We start from the raw sequence: 12,667 nt of genomic DNA, 5'->3' as shown, positions 1-12,667 counted from the left end.
CAAAATAAAGACCAAAGATACGGTGAAAGAATTTCTGCCAGAAGGATGATTTGTTTTTCTATACGTTGGTAGGAAGAAGGTAAAAAATAAAAGAAACTACAGAGATGAGTTGAGAAAGACATGAAGGAGGTTGAAGTGGCTTTTCTCTGGTGGGTGAACTCTTTGGAATAAGAAGGAATAAAGATGGGGAGAGAAAGGAAAGGAGTTTGTGCCCAAGGCTAGAATAATGACCCCAGTGGAATACAAGCAAGTCTGTCGGCACTTTAGCGATAGTCCAGGGGCTGGACTAGGCATCAGGAAAAAGAAAAAGAACTAGCAGTTCCAGGTGGACCTCTGAATATTTCTTGATGCTAATACAGCCAGTGCAGATGAGAAAGTTGGGGTCCTCTAGTGAAATAGCTTATTCCACATGTTATAGAAAGGCTCAGAAGAAGATGGCTCAGAAGGCAGGGGTTGCAGAAAGCACCGTTGTCCAGAAAAGTTCATGTTCAGATTCATCGGCTTCCTCTTCTTTCCCTCAACTTTCTCTGAAGAGATTCCTGATGAACATCCTCACTGGAGTCTAAGTCAGATGTCATGTCCTAGAAGAATTGGAACATCAGGAAGAATTTCTATGGTACACTTTCCTCTGTGTAAGTCAACTATTTCAGCCTTATTCTATAATATTATTGATTCTTAACTTATTTTTGTTCCTAACCATAGAGAAAATAAGTTTCATGTAAATATAATAGTGATAAAACTGCATTTTCACAGAAAAATATGACCAAACAGCCTATTACACAATTATAAATAAGTTTATTAATTGTACCAACATGTTATGAGTGTTTTAAATATCCAGACCAGGTATTTTCTCAAATATTTGTACTTACTGATAATTAAGCACACATACAATTCAAAAATATATTTAGCTATTACATAGACATATGTTCATTGTAGTCATAAAAGAACAAGGTATCTAAAGAGAATTAGTGTTTCCTGGAATTTTTTCCCACAAAAATCAAAACAGTGTTAGATATGATTGAATACCCAATACATACATGATATTTGAAAGTGACTTCTGTTCTCAAAAGTTTTCCTTCCTTCCCCAGGACATGTTAATAATGATGAATACGATTTGATAATTTTTATAAATTCAGTAAAAACTTTTTAACAACAATAAAAGCATAATACTCCAAATATGTTACAGGTACTAATTTCAGCTATTTGCATGGATGTCCTAGAATTATTTCAAGGGTATCTTACTGGCTTACAAGTAATATACAGAACTGGCTAAACCCAGTTTTATAATCTCAAAGTTAAGCTTGAAGGAAACAAATTGCAGAGCTATAAGATGTAAAAAATAAATATTAAGAAAGATACAAGTAGTGATTTGAATTATCTAATGGTTCAATACAAACAGGTCTGGAGTGCAGAGGAGCATGAAATGATGAGTGAAAAGATTGGTTTTCTCCTATCTTGGCACTAATTTACTGAGCAATCTAGGGCAAGGGTACGAAATTGGTTTCCATGTATATATAATAAGTTGGTGGGAACAGATGTTCTCTAAGATGCCTCTGAGTTCCAATAGCTTGTAATACTATGTCTGAACACTTTGCTGATATGCATGCATCCAATTCTTTATCTCCCCAGTGGAGGAGCTCAATAAAGGGATTGCAAAGAACTAGAAGCTCTGCTCTGGCTTTGGCACGTGATTACTTGAATACACAGTATTTACCAGGAGTTTCATTGAGGGAGACATCCTGAACGTCTTAGGAGTGCTAGGTAAAGTATCAGCAAGTATTTATTTTTGGTTAAGTAAATGAAGTATTTCAAGGGTTGTTTGAGTAACTGATTTTCTTTGCTTGCTCAAGGTTCCCGCTTACTTTACATCTCACTATTGAGCACACAGCATGCTGAAAGTTGTCGCTGACCACCACATATAGTAACAGGTTACCAAAGGTGTTCAGAGCAGCTAATGGTCTAGAAACGATGTAAGCTTCGTGGATCTGATTCTCAATGGAACAGCTGATCGAAAGCAGACGAGATTCGATCCGAATGACCCTCAAGATATGGAAGGGTAAAAAACATACATAAAATACCAGGAGCAGCAGAATGGTTAGCCTTCGAGCTTTCTGCTTAAGGCAGCTGTGAGTTTGCAGTCCATGGGTCAGAGTGTGAATAATCGTGGTATAGCAAAGTGTCACTATCACCAAGGGGAGGCAGAAAGTGGTTGCAGTCAAAATTAGGTTGTACCACTTAATAGTAGTGAGTTCATCCGAACTGGTGAGGTCGAGACAGGCTGATCTGTTGGTCCTGGTGGTTGATGTGATCAAGAAGGTCATAGGAATGACAGCTACCAGTGAAATGATCCACACCACAGCACAGGCTACAACTGCACATCGAGTTTTGTGAATGGAAAAGCAGCTCATTGGGTGAATGATCACACAGTAGCGGAAGATGCTGAAACAGGTGAGGAAGAGGATGCTGCTATACAGGTTGAAATGGAAGCTGAAGCGGATAAACTTACACATGAAATCTCCAAAGATCCAGTTTTCGCCACTGGCATAGTAGTGAATCAGGAAGGGGAGGCTGGTCAGATACAGCAGGTCTGTGCAGGCCAGGTTCAGCATAATGATGGTGCTGCTCTTCCAAGGTCGCATTTTGAAAATGTAAGTGGATATCGCTACTGCGTTCCCGGGAAATCCCACGAGGAAGATAATGCCGTAAATAACAGGGAGGTAGTGCATCTTGAGGGGGATGTTTTCATCAGTGCAATTTCCAAAAGCAGCTGCATAATCGGGGAAATCAGAAGCATTTGCTAAATAGTCTAGTGGCTCATTCATGGTTGCCTCCTTTCATCTTGCAAGGAAACAAGAGAGTTCAGTCTGGTAATACGAATCAAATGGAAGTAACTCGCTGATAAAGGAAAACAGAAAACATTAATGCTAGGGTAATAAAAACAAGGATCTACTTTTAAATGAAAATTGTTCTAACATCCTAAATTTGCCACTTCTCTCTCTTTAATCTCAAAAGAGACCCTGTGGAGAAGAAATTGAATTTCCAAGAAAATGACTGTGAGGCGAGTTACTAAGTGCATCTAATAAAAAAAAAAAAAGTTAAATTATCATGAGAATTAAAATGAAGGACTGGGAGAAAAAAGCCACATGTAGCTTTGGAAAACAATTTGGCAAGGTCACCATTTGGGGAAGCTATAGGGTATCACCATTAGAGACTTAACAACAGGACCTACTATTAACCAAGAGTGGTGCATGCCACCATCACTTCACTTCTACATGTCACAAAATACTGAAAAGTGTTTCTTATTACCTCTATTTTACAGGAGACTAAGACTGAGAAATGTTTTGCAGCTCATCTCCGGTAACACATCTAGGGGCTTAGCTGGGATCCACACTTGTGTTTGTCTGACTCAAAAGCCATTCCCTTTCTCTATTACCTCTCTGTGCTGCCTCTCAATTTGTATTTTGTTGATTTTCATCAGGATTGCCACAAATAATGGAGGGAACAAGTGTGAAGACAGGAAAATGCTGAATACCGTAAATTTTAAAAATATAGATTGCACACATTGCAACATTGTATTTGTGGTAGATTTAATTGCACATTTCCACTCTTCCAATTCCCTTTAATAGCTGACATAATTTGTTTGTGCAGGGGAGTGTGTGTTGGGGTGGATGGGGTGGGATCAGTGGTATAATACAACCATTAAGAGCCTGAGCCCTGAAGCCAGATGGCCAGATTTTGATGCTCAGATTAGCCATTTAGTAGCATGTTCCTAAGCAAGTTGATTAAGCTCTCTAGGGCTGGAAGGAGGGCAATTTTAACTTCCTTCTTCTTGCTTATTAGTGTTTTTAAAAATTTTGATGGTGAATTTTTGCAGTGAGGAAAGTACGTACATCTAGAAGAGTTACAATTAGCTTATTATTTGGATGTAAATAGCTGTTGGTGAAATGCATCCAAGTCCACATTTCTGGAGCACCCACTCTGTATTGGGTCCTCTGTCAAGTCCTAGAGATACAAGCTGAATAACATACATAGATACATAAGCCGCTGTCACAGTCTACTGGGGAAGTGGACATGGCAAATTATTTTAAGAAAATATAAACCCACCTCATGAAGCTGTCAATAGTATGTTAAAAATAGGAAGAAAAACACTTGGCACACTACTGGGCATGTAAGAAAAGCTTAAAAAATATTAGGTGATTGTTAGTTGTTAAGTCATTGATGTATGAATGGTCCAAGACTACTGAGATCACAAGGGAAGGAGGAAACATCAGAGTCTGCCACCATTATTACTATTATCTGATACTAAATCTATACTATCCAGCATTTCTTGAGAGGAGTACAGAGATATATTTCAAACTAACCCAACTTGACAAATCGTAAATTAGCAGAATCAGTCCTTCTTGGCTGCCCTGAGTATATTCTTCCAGATCTCACTTAGTCCAGGAGGTCTGGGGGAGTTGTAAGGAACTCAGCATGGTTATGGGATATTGGGAGATGAAGTTGGGAAGGAAAAATGGGGATTAATAAAAAAATAATAGTGCCTTCTGTGTACAAAGCACTACTGTAAGTGTCTTACATATTTGCATCTATTTAATCCTCACAACAAATGGTGAGGTAGTGCTGTGATCCTCCCCATTGAACAGAAGAGGAAACTGAGGCACAGAGGAGGCAGTGATGTGCTCAGGATCAAACTGCTAGTTAGGGGTGAGCCAGGATACGACTGGGGCAATCTTTTTGCAGGGCTGGGCTGCATCTCACAATGAGTGGGCAAGAGGGAAATCTGAAGTGCCTGTAATCACAAAGACCAGTTAGCACATTACCTCTCAGTGCTGCCTCTTAATGTGTGTTTTGTTGATTTTCATCAGGATTACTCTAAATAACAGAGGGAACAACAAGTGTGAAGACAGGAAAAGGCTGAATATCTCGGAAAGCTCAATAAATCAAACACTGTAGAGTTGTGCCTTTGTATCTGAAGTGAATTGGTTCCCAGACCCCCAAGGATACCAAAATCTACAGATGCTCACGTCACTGATATAAAAATAGAATGGTATGGTATTTACTCGTAATCTATGCCCATCCTCCTGTAAATCATCTCTAGATTACTTATAATACCTAATGCAACATAGATGTTATATAAATAGTTGTTATACTGTATTGTTTAGGGAATAATGACAAGAACAAAAAGTCTGTACATGTTTATTACAGACATATTTTTAAAGTATTTTTAATTCATGGATGGTTGAATCCACAAGTGTAGAACCCACATATATGGAGGGCCGACTGTAATTGTGTGAACCAGGGCTAAATTGTCAATAATAATAGTGCCTACTTTTCCTTGGATTGAGAGAGGATTAGATGATTTTTTGATGATTTTAACTTTCATTTTAGATTCAAGGGGTACATGTGCAGACTTCTTAGTTGCATCTATTAAATGATGCTGAGGTTTGGGGGCTGGACTAATCCTGTCACCCAGATACTAAACGAAGTGTTTAAAAGGGTGCCTGAATCATGTTAAGTGCTACATCAGAATCTGCCACCATTATAACTATTACCTGCTACTAAATCGACTCTATCCAGCATTTCCTGAGAGGAGTGCAGAGGTATATTTCAAACTAGCCCAACTTAACAAATCCTAAATTAGCAGAATCATTCCCTGTTGACTGCCTTTGAGTATACTCTTCCAGATCTCACTTAGTCCAGGTGCAGATCAGAATGCATTTACAGGTTTGCTACTTTTATTCTGTATGAACTGGGGAAAAAATAGCCCAGGTACATGGAACTTGCCTCTGGCCAGCTGTTAGGATCCTCAATGGGAGAGGCTGGTGCTCCCTGGGACCATGTATTACCCATCAAAAGTGAATGCTTCTCTCCTTGCCAAGTTATTTGACTCTAGTTAAAAGTGCTATTCATGGAACTATCATCTACACAGCACTGGAGGTCATAGGAATCAGGGACTGCTGACCAGTGAGAGCACTCTGAAGCCAGGCAACCACAGTGGATGGCTTCTCCCTTGGCAGAATGTCTTAAATGGATTCATGCATAAGGAGCAGAAAGTCACTTAAACTTGAAAGAAAATGGTCACAGCCAAGGAGTCCCAGAAGCAGCATGACCCAAGGACAGTTCTTAGATTACGTCAAGAGGCCACTAAGTATCTAATGCTGTTTCTGGAGCAAAGAAGTAAAGGTAGTTTTAGTAACGCCCAAAATAATTCTCCGGAGTTATTTCATTCTAATTGGGATTTGCCTCAACAGAGAAGTGAGAGGAAGAGAAGGGGAGGGAATTCAAGTCCAAGCTGCTTATTTGTCAGCTCCTTGAAAGCAAAACACAAGTCACCTCATACCCCAGGGGCTGGCACATGGAAGGTGTGCAGTAAATATTCGTATTTGCTGAATGCATTAAAGAACGATCAGTAACATCAGCAAAACTTATGTGGTACTGAAGGGCTAGTGGCAACTATCATTCTTTTAAAAAGCTTGGTTCTTAGGCCAGGCACAGTGTCTCAAGCCTGTAACCTCAGCACTTTGGGAGGCTCAGGCAGGCAGATCGCCCAAGGTCAGGAATTCGAGACCTGCCTGGCCAGCATGGCAAAACCCTGTCTCTATTAAAAATACAAAATAAGTAGCTGGATGTGGTGGCCCGCGCCTATAGTCCCAGCTACTTGGGAGGCTGAGGCATGAGAGTCGCTTGAACCTGAGAGGCGTAGGTTGCAGTAAGCTGAGATTGCACCACTGTACTACAGCCTGAGTCACAGAGCAAGACTCTGTCTTTAAAAAAAAAAAAAAAAAAAAAAAAAAAAGCTTGGGTCTTTGATGACTTTTAAAATAAGAAGCAAAATTACAATTCCTGTCATTGCCAAATAAACCCTTAGCCATGTTATGGAGACCATTTTGAACAATAATTCTATCAGGAAAAGATGGGTTATAGGTAGAAATAACTGCCTTATTGTTCTGAAAAATAATAGTTCAATTTAGGATTGAATGAAGACTGACTAGCCAACTGTAAGAGTGGAGGGGTTGACTAGGAAGCTTAATCTCTGTTCCTTAAAACCTCATAAAAGTATAGTCTGAGTTTACAAAATATGTGTGATGTCAAGAACAGGACACAAAAAACCAGTCTGGGCTGTGAGCAGGTAGGATGAAGCTGTTTCTTTCCTCCCTAGCCTCAGGGTCCAGTACAATTCACTGCCACAACTCAGAACACCAAATGGTCACAAACAAATCATTTCAACTCAAAGGACATTAAAGACAAATGTGGCACAATCCTGGGTATAATCCCTTCTCTTGCTACAACAGTAGTTCTCAAACGTGAGGAGGTTACAAATCACTTGAAACCAATGGGTTCTTTGCAAGCAAGAAATAATGATATATTCAGCTTCAGCATAACCAAAAATATAAGTGTGAACTAAGCTGAGTTCAGCAGGAATAAAAGCCAGCATCAAAGGTTGGAATAAACTTGTGAAGAAAAAGCTTATAATTTTAGTACAACCACTATGGAGAACAGTTTGGAGATTCCTCAGCAAACTAAAAACTGAACTACCATATGATCCAGCATTTCCACTGCTGGGTATATACCCAAAAGAAAGGAAATCAGTATATCAAAGAGGTATCTGCACTCCCATGTTTGTTGCAGCCCTGTTCACAATAGCCAAGATTTGAAAGTAACCTAAGTGTCCATCCGCAGATGAATGGATAAAGAAAATGTAGTATTTATACACAGTGGAGTACTTTTCAGCCATAAAAAAGAATGAGATCCTGCCATTTGCAACATCATGGGTAGAACTGGAGGTAATTATGGGAAGTGAAAAAAGCCACGCATGGAAAGACAAACATTGCATGTTCTCACTCATTCGTGGGATCTAAAAATCAAAACAACTGAACTCATGGGCATAGCGAGTAGACGGATGGTTACCAGAAGCTGGGAGGAGTAGTGGGGGACTGCTGGAAGGGATGGCTAATGTGTACAAAAAAAAAAAAGGTAGAAAGAATGAACAATACCTACTATTTGATAGCCCAGTGGGGTGACCATAGTCAATAACTTAATTGCACATTTTTAAATAACTTAAAGAGTGTAAGTGGATTGTTTGTATTAATAACACAAAGGATGCATGCTCGAGTGGATGGATACACAATTCTCTATGATGTGCTTATTTCACATTGCATACCTGTATCAAAACATCTCATGTACCCCATAATTATATATACCTGCTATGTACCCACAAAAATTAAGAAATAAAAAATTAAGAAAAAGCTTACAATTTTAGCCTTTTTTTTTCTCTGAAATTGGAAAGTTGCTGTGATTGAGGCTAGCTGCAGGATGTTAATGTTTGGGTAACACACCGTTTGTGGACTGCTGTCCTGATGCCAGTACACCTAGGAACCTCACAGATTGGGACTCCAAGATTCTGCGGGTAAAGAAGGCAGGTTCAGAAATGCTATCTAGGTAAGTGGCAGCAGATACTACTTCACCTCCACCGAGTACTCCTGCCCATTTGGTGGGAACAAGGAAAGTGGGATTAATGATGTAAGGTGATTTTCCTAAGGTGCCTGTTGGTTTTGCAGATCAGTTTTGTTGGGTAAGTTAAGCTCCTTTTCCAACAATGCCTGTATCTCTCTCAGCTCTCCTCCCTCTCCCCCAGACTCCCTGGGTTTTTCTGGTTCTGTTCCCATGCTAAGGTAACAGTTTGTTCTTTCCTCCTTTTCCCAAGATGCCAATGGACTAGGGAGGTGCACAGTTGGAACACTTCATCTGTCACCTTCTCTCCAGAGTCCTTGGAAGCTCTGAAGCTGGGGTCACTTTGGATTGTTAAAAAGAAACTTAAGTAGACCTTCCATTCACAAAGATTCACTTCGATTTCCCAGTCTACATGTTTGAAACCTAGTTGTACTTCATACTGGTGGGAAACAGACCAATTCTTAACACAGGTGAATTTGTGACTGGGTGAGTGCTGTCCTCCCTGGTCTCTGCAGGAATCCTTCTCCCCAACGCTTCTGGGAGCCTCAAGGCTCTTCCCTCAATCCCCACTTTATTGTTTTTTGTTCACTTGTGTTGTTGTTGTTTTGGAGACAAAGTCTTGCTCTGTTGCCCAGACTGGAGTGCAGTGGCTGTGATCTTGGCTCACCTCAACCTCCACCTCCTGGGTTCAAGGGATCCTCCTGCCTCAGTCTCCGAGTATTTGGGATTACAGGCCCGTGCCACCACGTCTGGCTAATTTTTTTGTATTTATGTAGAGACAGAGTTTCACCATGTTGGCCAGGCTGGTCTCAAACTACTGACCTCAGGTGATCCACCTGCCCCAGCCTCCCAAAGTGCTGGGATTACAGACGTGAGCCACCGCACCCGGCCAATCCTCAATTCTTTAAGTAAGAATCTGCAACTCAGTTTCCCTGAAGACTATTAAGAGGTCATATTGATGCAGCCCAAAGATATGGTTTTGCCTATTTAATCTTAGGGAGAAACAAATACAATATCTGAAAGCTCGCTTCAGAAAAATGCATGCATGGACACGTAAATATTATACATACAATTTAGAGGTTTAGAGACCATTAAAGCTAGTTCACGAATCCATAGCAACGAAACAAAAAAGACAGAGAAGAAAGGCATTTCAGGGGAAACATTTTCCTTGCTTGTTGGGGGTGGGGATGGGGCAGTGTCTTTGGTCGTTTCCAACGCCATACAGTCCACCACGATGCAGGGTGAGCTTTGAGAACATTCAGCGGGGCGGTGATCAATGGGGTGAGGGATTAACTCTGTTTGTCTCCTAAGCACTCTCCCTGCCCACCTCCCAGACCCCTCGCTTGGGTGTGAAAAAAAGTATGAGATGAAATCAGCAATCCCTAACTCCCCCAGTTCTCTCCAAGTCAAATGTCTTCTCGCGCTGGGCTTTTTGTTCCGCATAATGAACCTCTGTCTCCCGCCACAGGATCTGGGGTGCTCCTGCCGCCTCCAAAGAAAAAGGGGGCGCTGCTCCGTCGGCCCCTGCCTGCTGCAGGGACGTGCGGGGGTGCTGCTTCCCATGCTCCTTGGGCACCTTGCGTCTCCGCTCCCGGGCCAGCGCAGGGTCCCCCACACCCACTCCCTCCGACCCGTCAGCCCCGCTCCCCGATCGCGCGCGACTCACCTGGCAGCCCGGGCGAGGCAGACGTGCGCCCCGCGTGCCTGTGCAGCCTGGCTGGGCCGGGACCGCAGACCTGTCCAGGGGAGGCTGTGCACCGCCCCGCCCCTCCCACCCCTCCGAGGCCCAGCGAGCAAGTGAATGTTCCCGGGTCCTCGCCCGGGGCAGCCTGGCCGGCAGCATCCCGCCTCGCCCACTTCCCAGTGGACACAGGGACAGCGGCTTCCACTCCCGGGACCTCTGGACATCCTCTGTCCCGGTTTGGCGGGAAACTGACCCCGGAGAAAGTGTTTGCAGAGGTTCCAAAAAACCAGCCGGGCGGGAGGGTTGTTGCCCCAGGAGGGTTGTGGCCGCCTTGTCTGGGTCCAGAAATATTACCACTCTCCTACAGCCCAGTGCCTCTTTTTTTTTTTTTTTTTTTTTTTTTTTTTCTTTTGAGACGGAGTCTCGCTCTGTCGCCCAGGCGTCCAGTGCCTCTTATTTAGCGTGGGATGCAGGCGACTTACTGAGGCGTTGTCATTTTCCTGTATCCAATTACAACCCTGCCCTCCAGCGCTTAGCAAAGTGGTTTAAAAATAGTTTCTATCTTAAAAACTATCTTAAAAATAGTTTCTATCCCTGCGAAGAGCGTCTGTATCTCCAGATCTAGGGCGTAGGTAGCCTTCTTGCTGCATAACTTGGGAATCGCCTTTTCTCTTCTCTGAACCTCAGCCACATCGTCCAATATACTAGGGCCCCCTGAACCGCTGAACTTCAAGATCTCTTCCAGCATCAAAGAGAAGTTCACTGTATTAGCGAATCGGGGTGCTTGGAGAATACCCCTCTACGCTCTTTCATGGACTGGCATTGAATGTCTCTTTTGCACTTCCATGTTGATGGGCATGAAACACCTTGCATAGCCCATTCTCTGGGAATGCCAGCCAGCAGGAGCAAGAATGTTAGGCTAGGTGTCCCACCAGGGCCCAGGTGGAAAGATTCCGCCCTGGCTAATGGTTGGGATAGGCCTAGGTAGGCATTTTTATTATCATGCTTATCATTTTGATTATTTGAGTTCCAGCCTCTCCAGGAAAATATTTTGCATTAGGAGAAAAAATGTTCTCTAATTTTACTATGTTTAATCGTTTTTTCAATTCTTCATTTGGAAATATTTGACCCTGTTTTCTTTCCACCTATTCATTCATCAGACATATGCTGTTTGATTATTCTGTGTCAAGAACTAAGGAAATATTAAAGAATAATACATAACCTTTGCTTCCAGGAGCTCATGTCTTATAGGAAAATAAGAAATAAATGTCAAACATGATGAGGGCTTGCCACTTGTAAATAAGGGTGCTGGGAGGGCACATAACCCAAAGGAAGGCTTTCTGAAGTAAAAGACATCCCAGTGTTTTTCCACGGGGAGCAGGATTTCCAGCTAAAGAGGAAATGACTTAAAGAGGTTATTTTAAAAACAAGTACTGGGTCCTAGAACCCTAGACATGGAAGGGACATTTAAACATATCCAGTCCTGTAAAGTTAAAATTGTGCAGGTGCTGTGGAAAAAAAAGTATAATGGTTCCTCTAAAAATTAAAAATAGAATTATGACACAACCGAGCAATTCTGCTTCTGGGAATATACCCCAAGGAGTTGAAAGGTGAGACTCAAACAGATACTTGTACACCCATGTTCATAGCAGCATTATTCACAATAGCCAAAATGTGGATGGCAGCCCAAGTGCCTATCAATGGGTGAAGAAAATGTGATGTATACATTCCATGGAACATTATTCAGTTTTAAAAATGAAGGAAATTCTGACACATACTGCAACACGGAGGAACCCTGAGGAGATTACGCTAAACAAAAGAAGCTAGCCACAAAAGCACAAATACTGTATGATTCTACTTATATGAGGTGCCTGAGTTGTCAAAGTTATGGAGACAGAAATTAGAATAATGGTTGCCGGGAGTTGTGGGGAGAGGGAATGAGGAGCTATTGTTTAATGAGTATGAAATTCAATTTTGGGAAATGAAAGAGGTCTGTAGATGGGTGGTAGGGTGGTTGCATAACAATATTGTTGCACAGTAATAATGCCACTGAACTACACTTCAGTATGGTTAAGATAGTACATTTTGTTTTATGTGTATTTTACTATAATTTTTTGAACTGACGTTTTAAAAAATTCAGTCCTATATATTCACTTTTCAAAGGAGGACACAGAATTAGAGTGGTCCAAATGACAAGCCCAGGGTCAGAACCACAGAGGTCTGTGTAAAACCAATGTGCCAAGCCCTCTGTTCTTACTACTACATTCTAGGGGTGGCTAGGTGACTTGAATGAAACCATTGTTTTCTCAGACAACAACGTACTACAATCCAATATTCTATATTGGCTCCATCAACAAGATGATTATTATGAATGAATTGTGTCTTGTATCTTTTAATGTTTACCTTTAAACATTACGTCTTACCACAACTCAAATTCTTTCTTTATGAAATAGTGATTTGCAGGAAAAAAAAAAAATACTAACCAATAAAGATCCTGTCCCTATGTAAAGAGAATAATATATATCTTTAAAG

General features: G+C 41.5%; 1 protein-coding gene across 5 annotated transcripts; it reads right to left on the bottom strand.

The window, feature by feature from the left end:
- Positions 1-781: 781 nt before the first annotated feature.
- Positions 782-10,565, bottom strand: OXGR1 (oxoglutarate receptor 1). 5 transcript variants are annotated; one of them, XM_030922337.1, is made up of 4 exons: positions 10,389-10,565; positions 8,253-8,401; positions 4,821-4,872; positions 782-2,895 (listed from the first exon to the last, which is right to left on the bottom strand). In XM_030922337.1, exon 4 carries the CDS (start codon positions 2,820-2,822, stop codon positions 1,809-1,811), a length of 1,014 nt encoding a protein of 337 aa, XP_030778197.1. In that variant the 5' UTR covers positions 2,823-2,895; positions 4,821-4,872; positions 8,253-8,401; positions 10,389-10,565; the 3' UTR covers positions 782-1,808. The 5 variants fall into 5 exon arrangements, with proteins under 5 accessions (XP_030778197.1, XP_030778199.1, XP_030778198.1 ...); XM_030922339.1 differs by having other exon boundaries at positions 782-2,838; XM_030922338.1 differs by lacking the exon at positions 10,389-10,565 and adding an exon at positions 10,118-10,296.
- Positions 10,566-12,667: the final 2,102 nt, after the last annotated feature.

Source organism: Rhinopithecus roxellana, chromosome 18 (assembly GCF_007565055.1).
Source record: "Rhinopithecus roxellana isolate Shanxi Qingling chromosome 18, ASM756505v1, whole genome shotgun sequence".
Taxonomy (NCBI): Eukaryota; Metazoa; Chordata; class Mammalia; order Primates; family Cercopithecidae; genus Rhinopithecus; species Rhinopithecus roxellana.
Note: the sequence above shows the minus strand (reverse complement) of the source record. Positions and strands in the feature narration are given on the sequence as shown.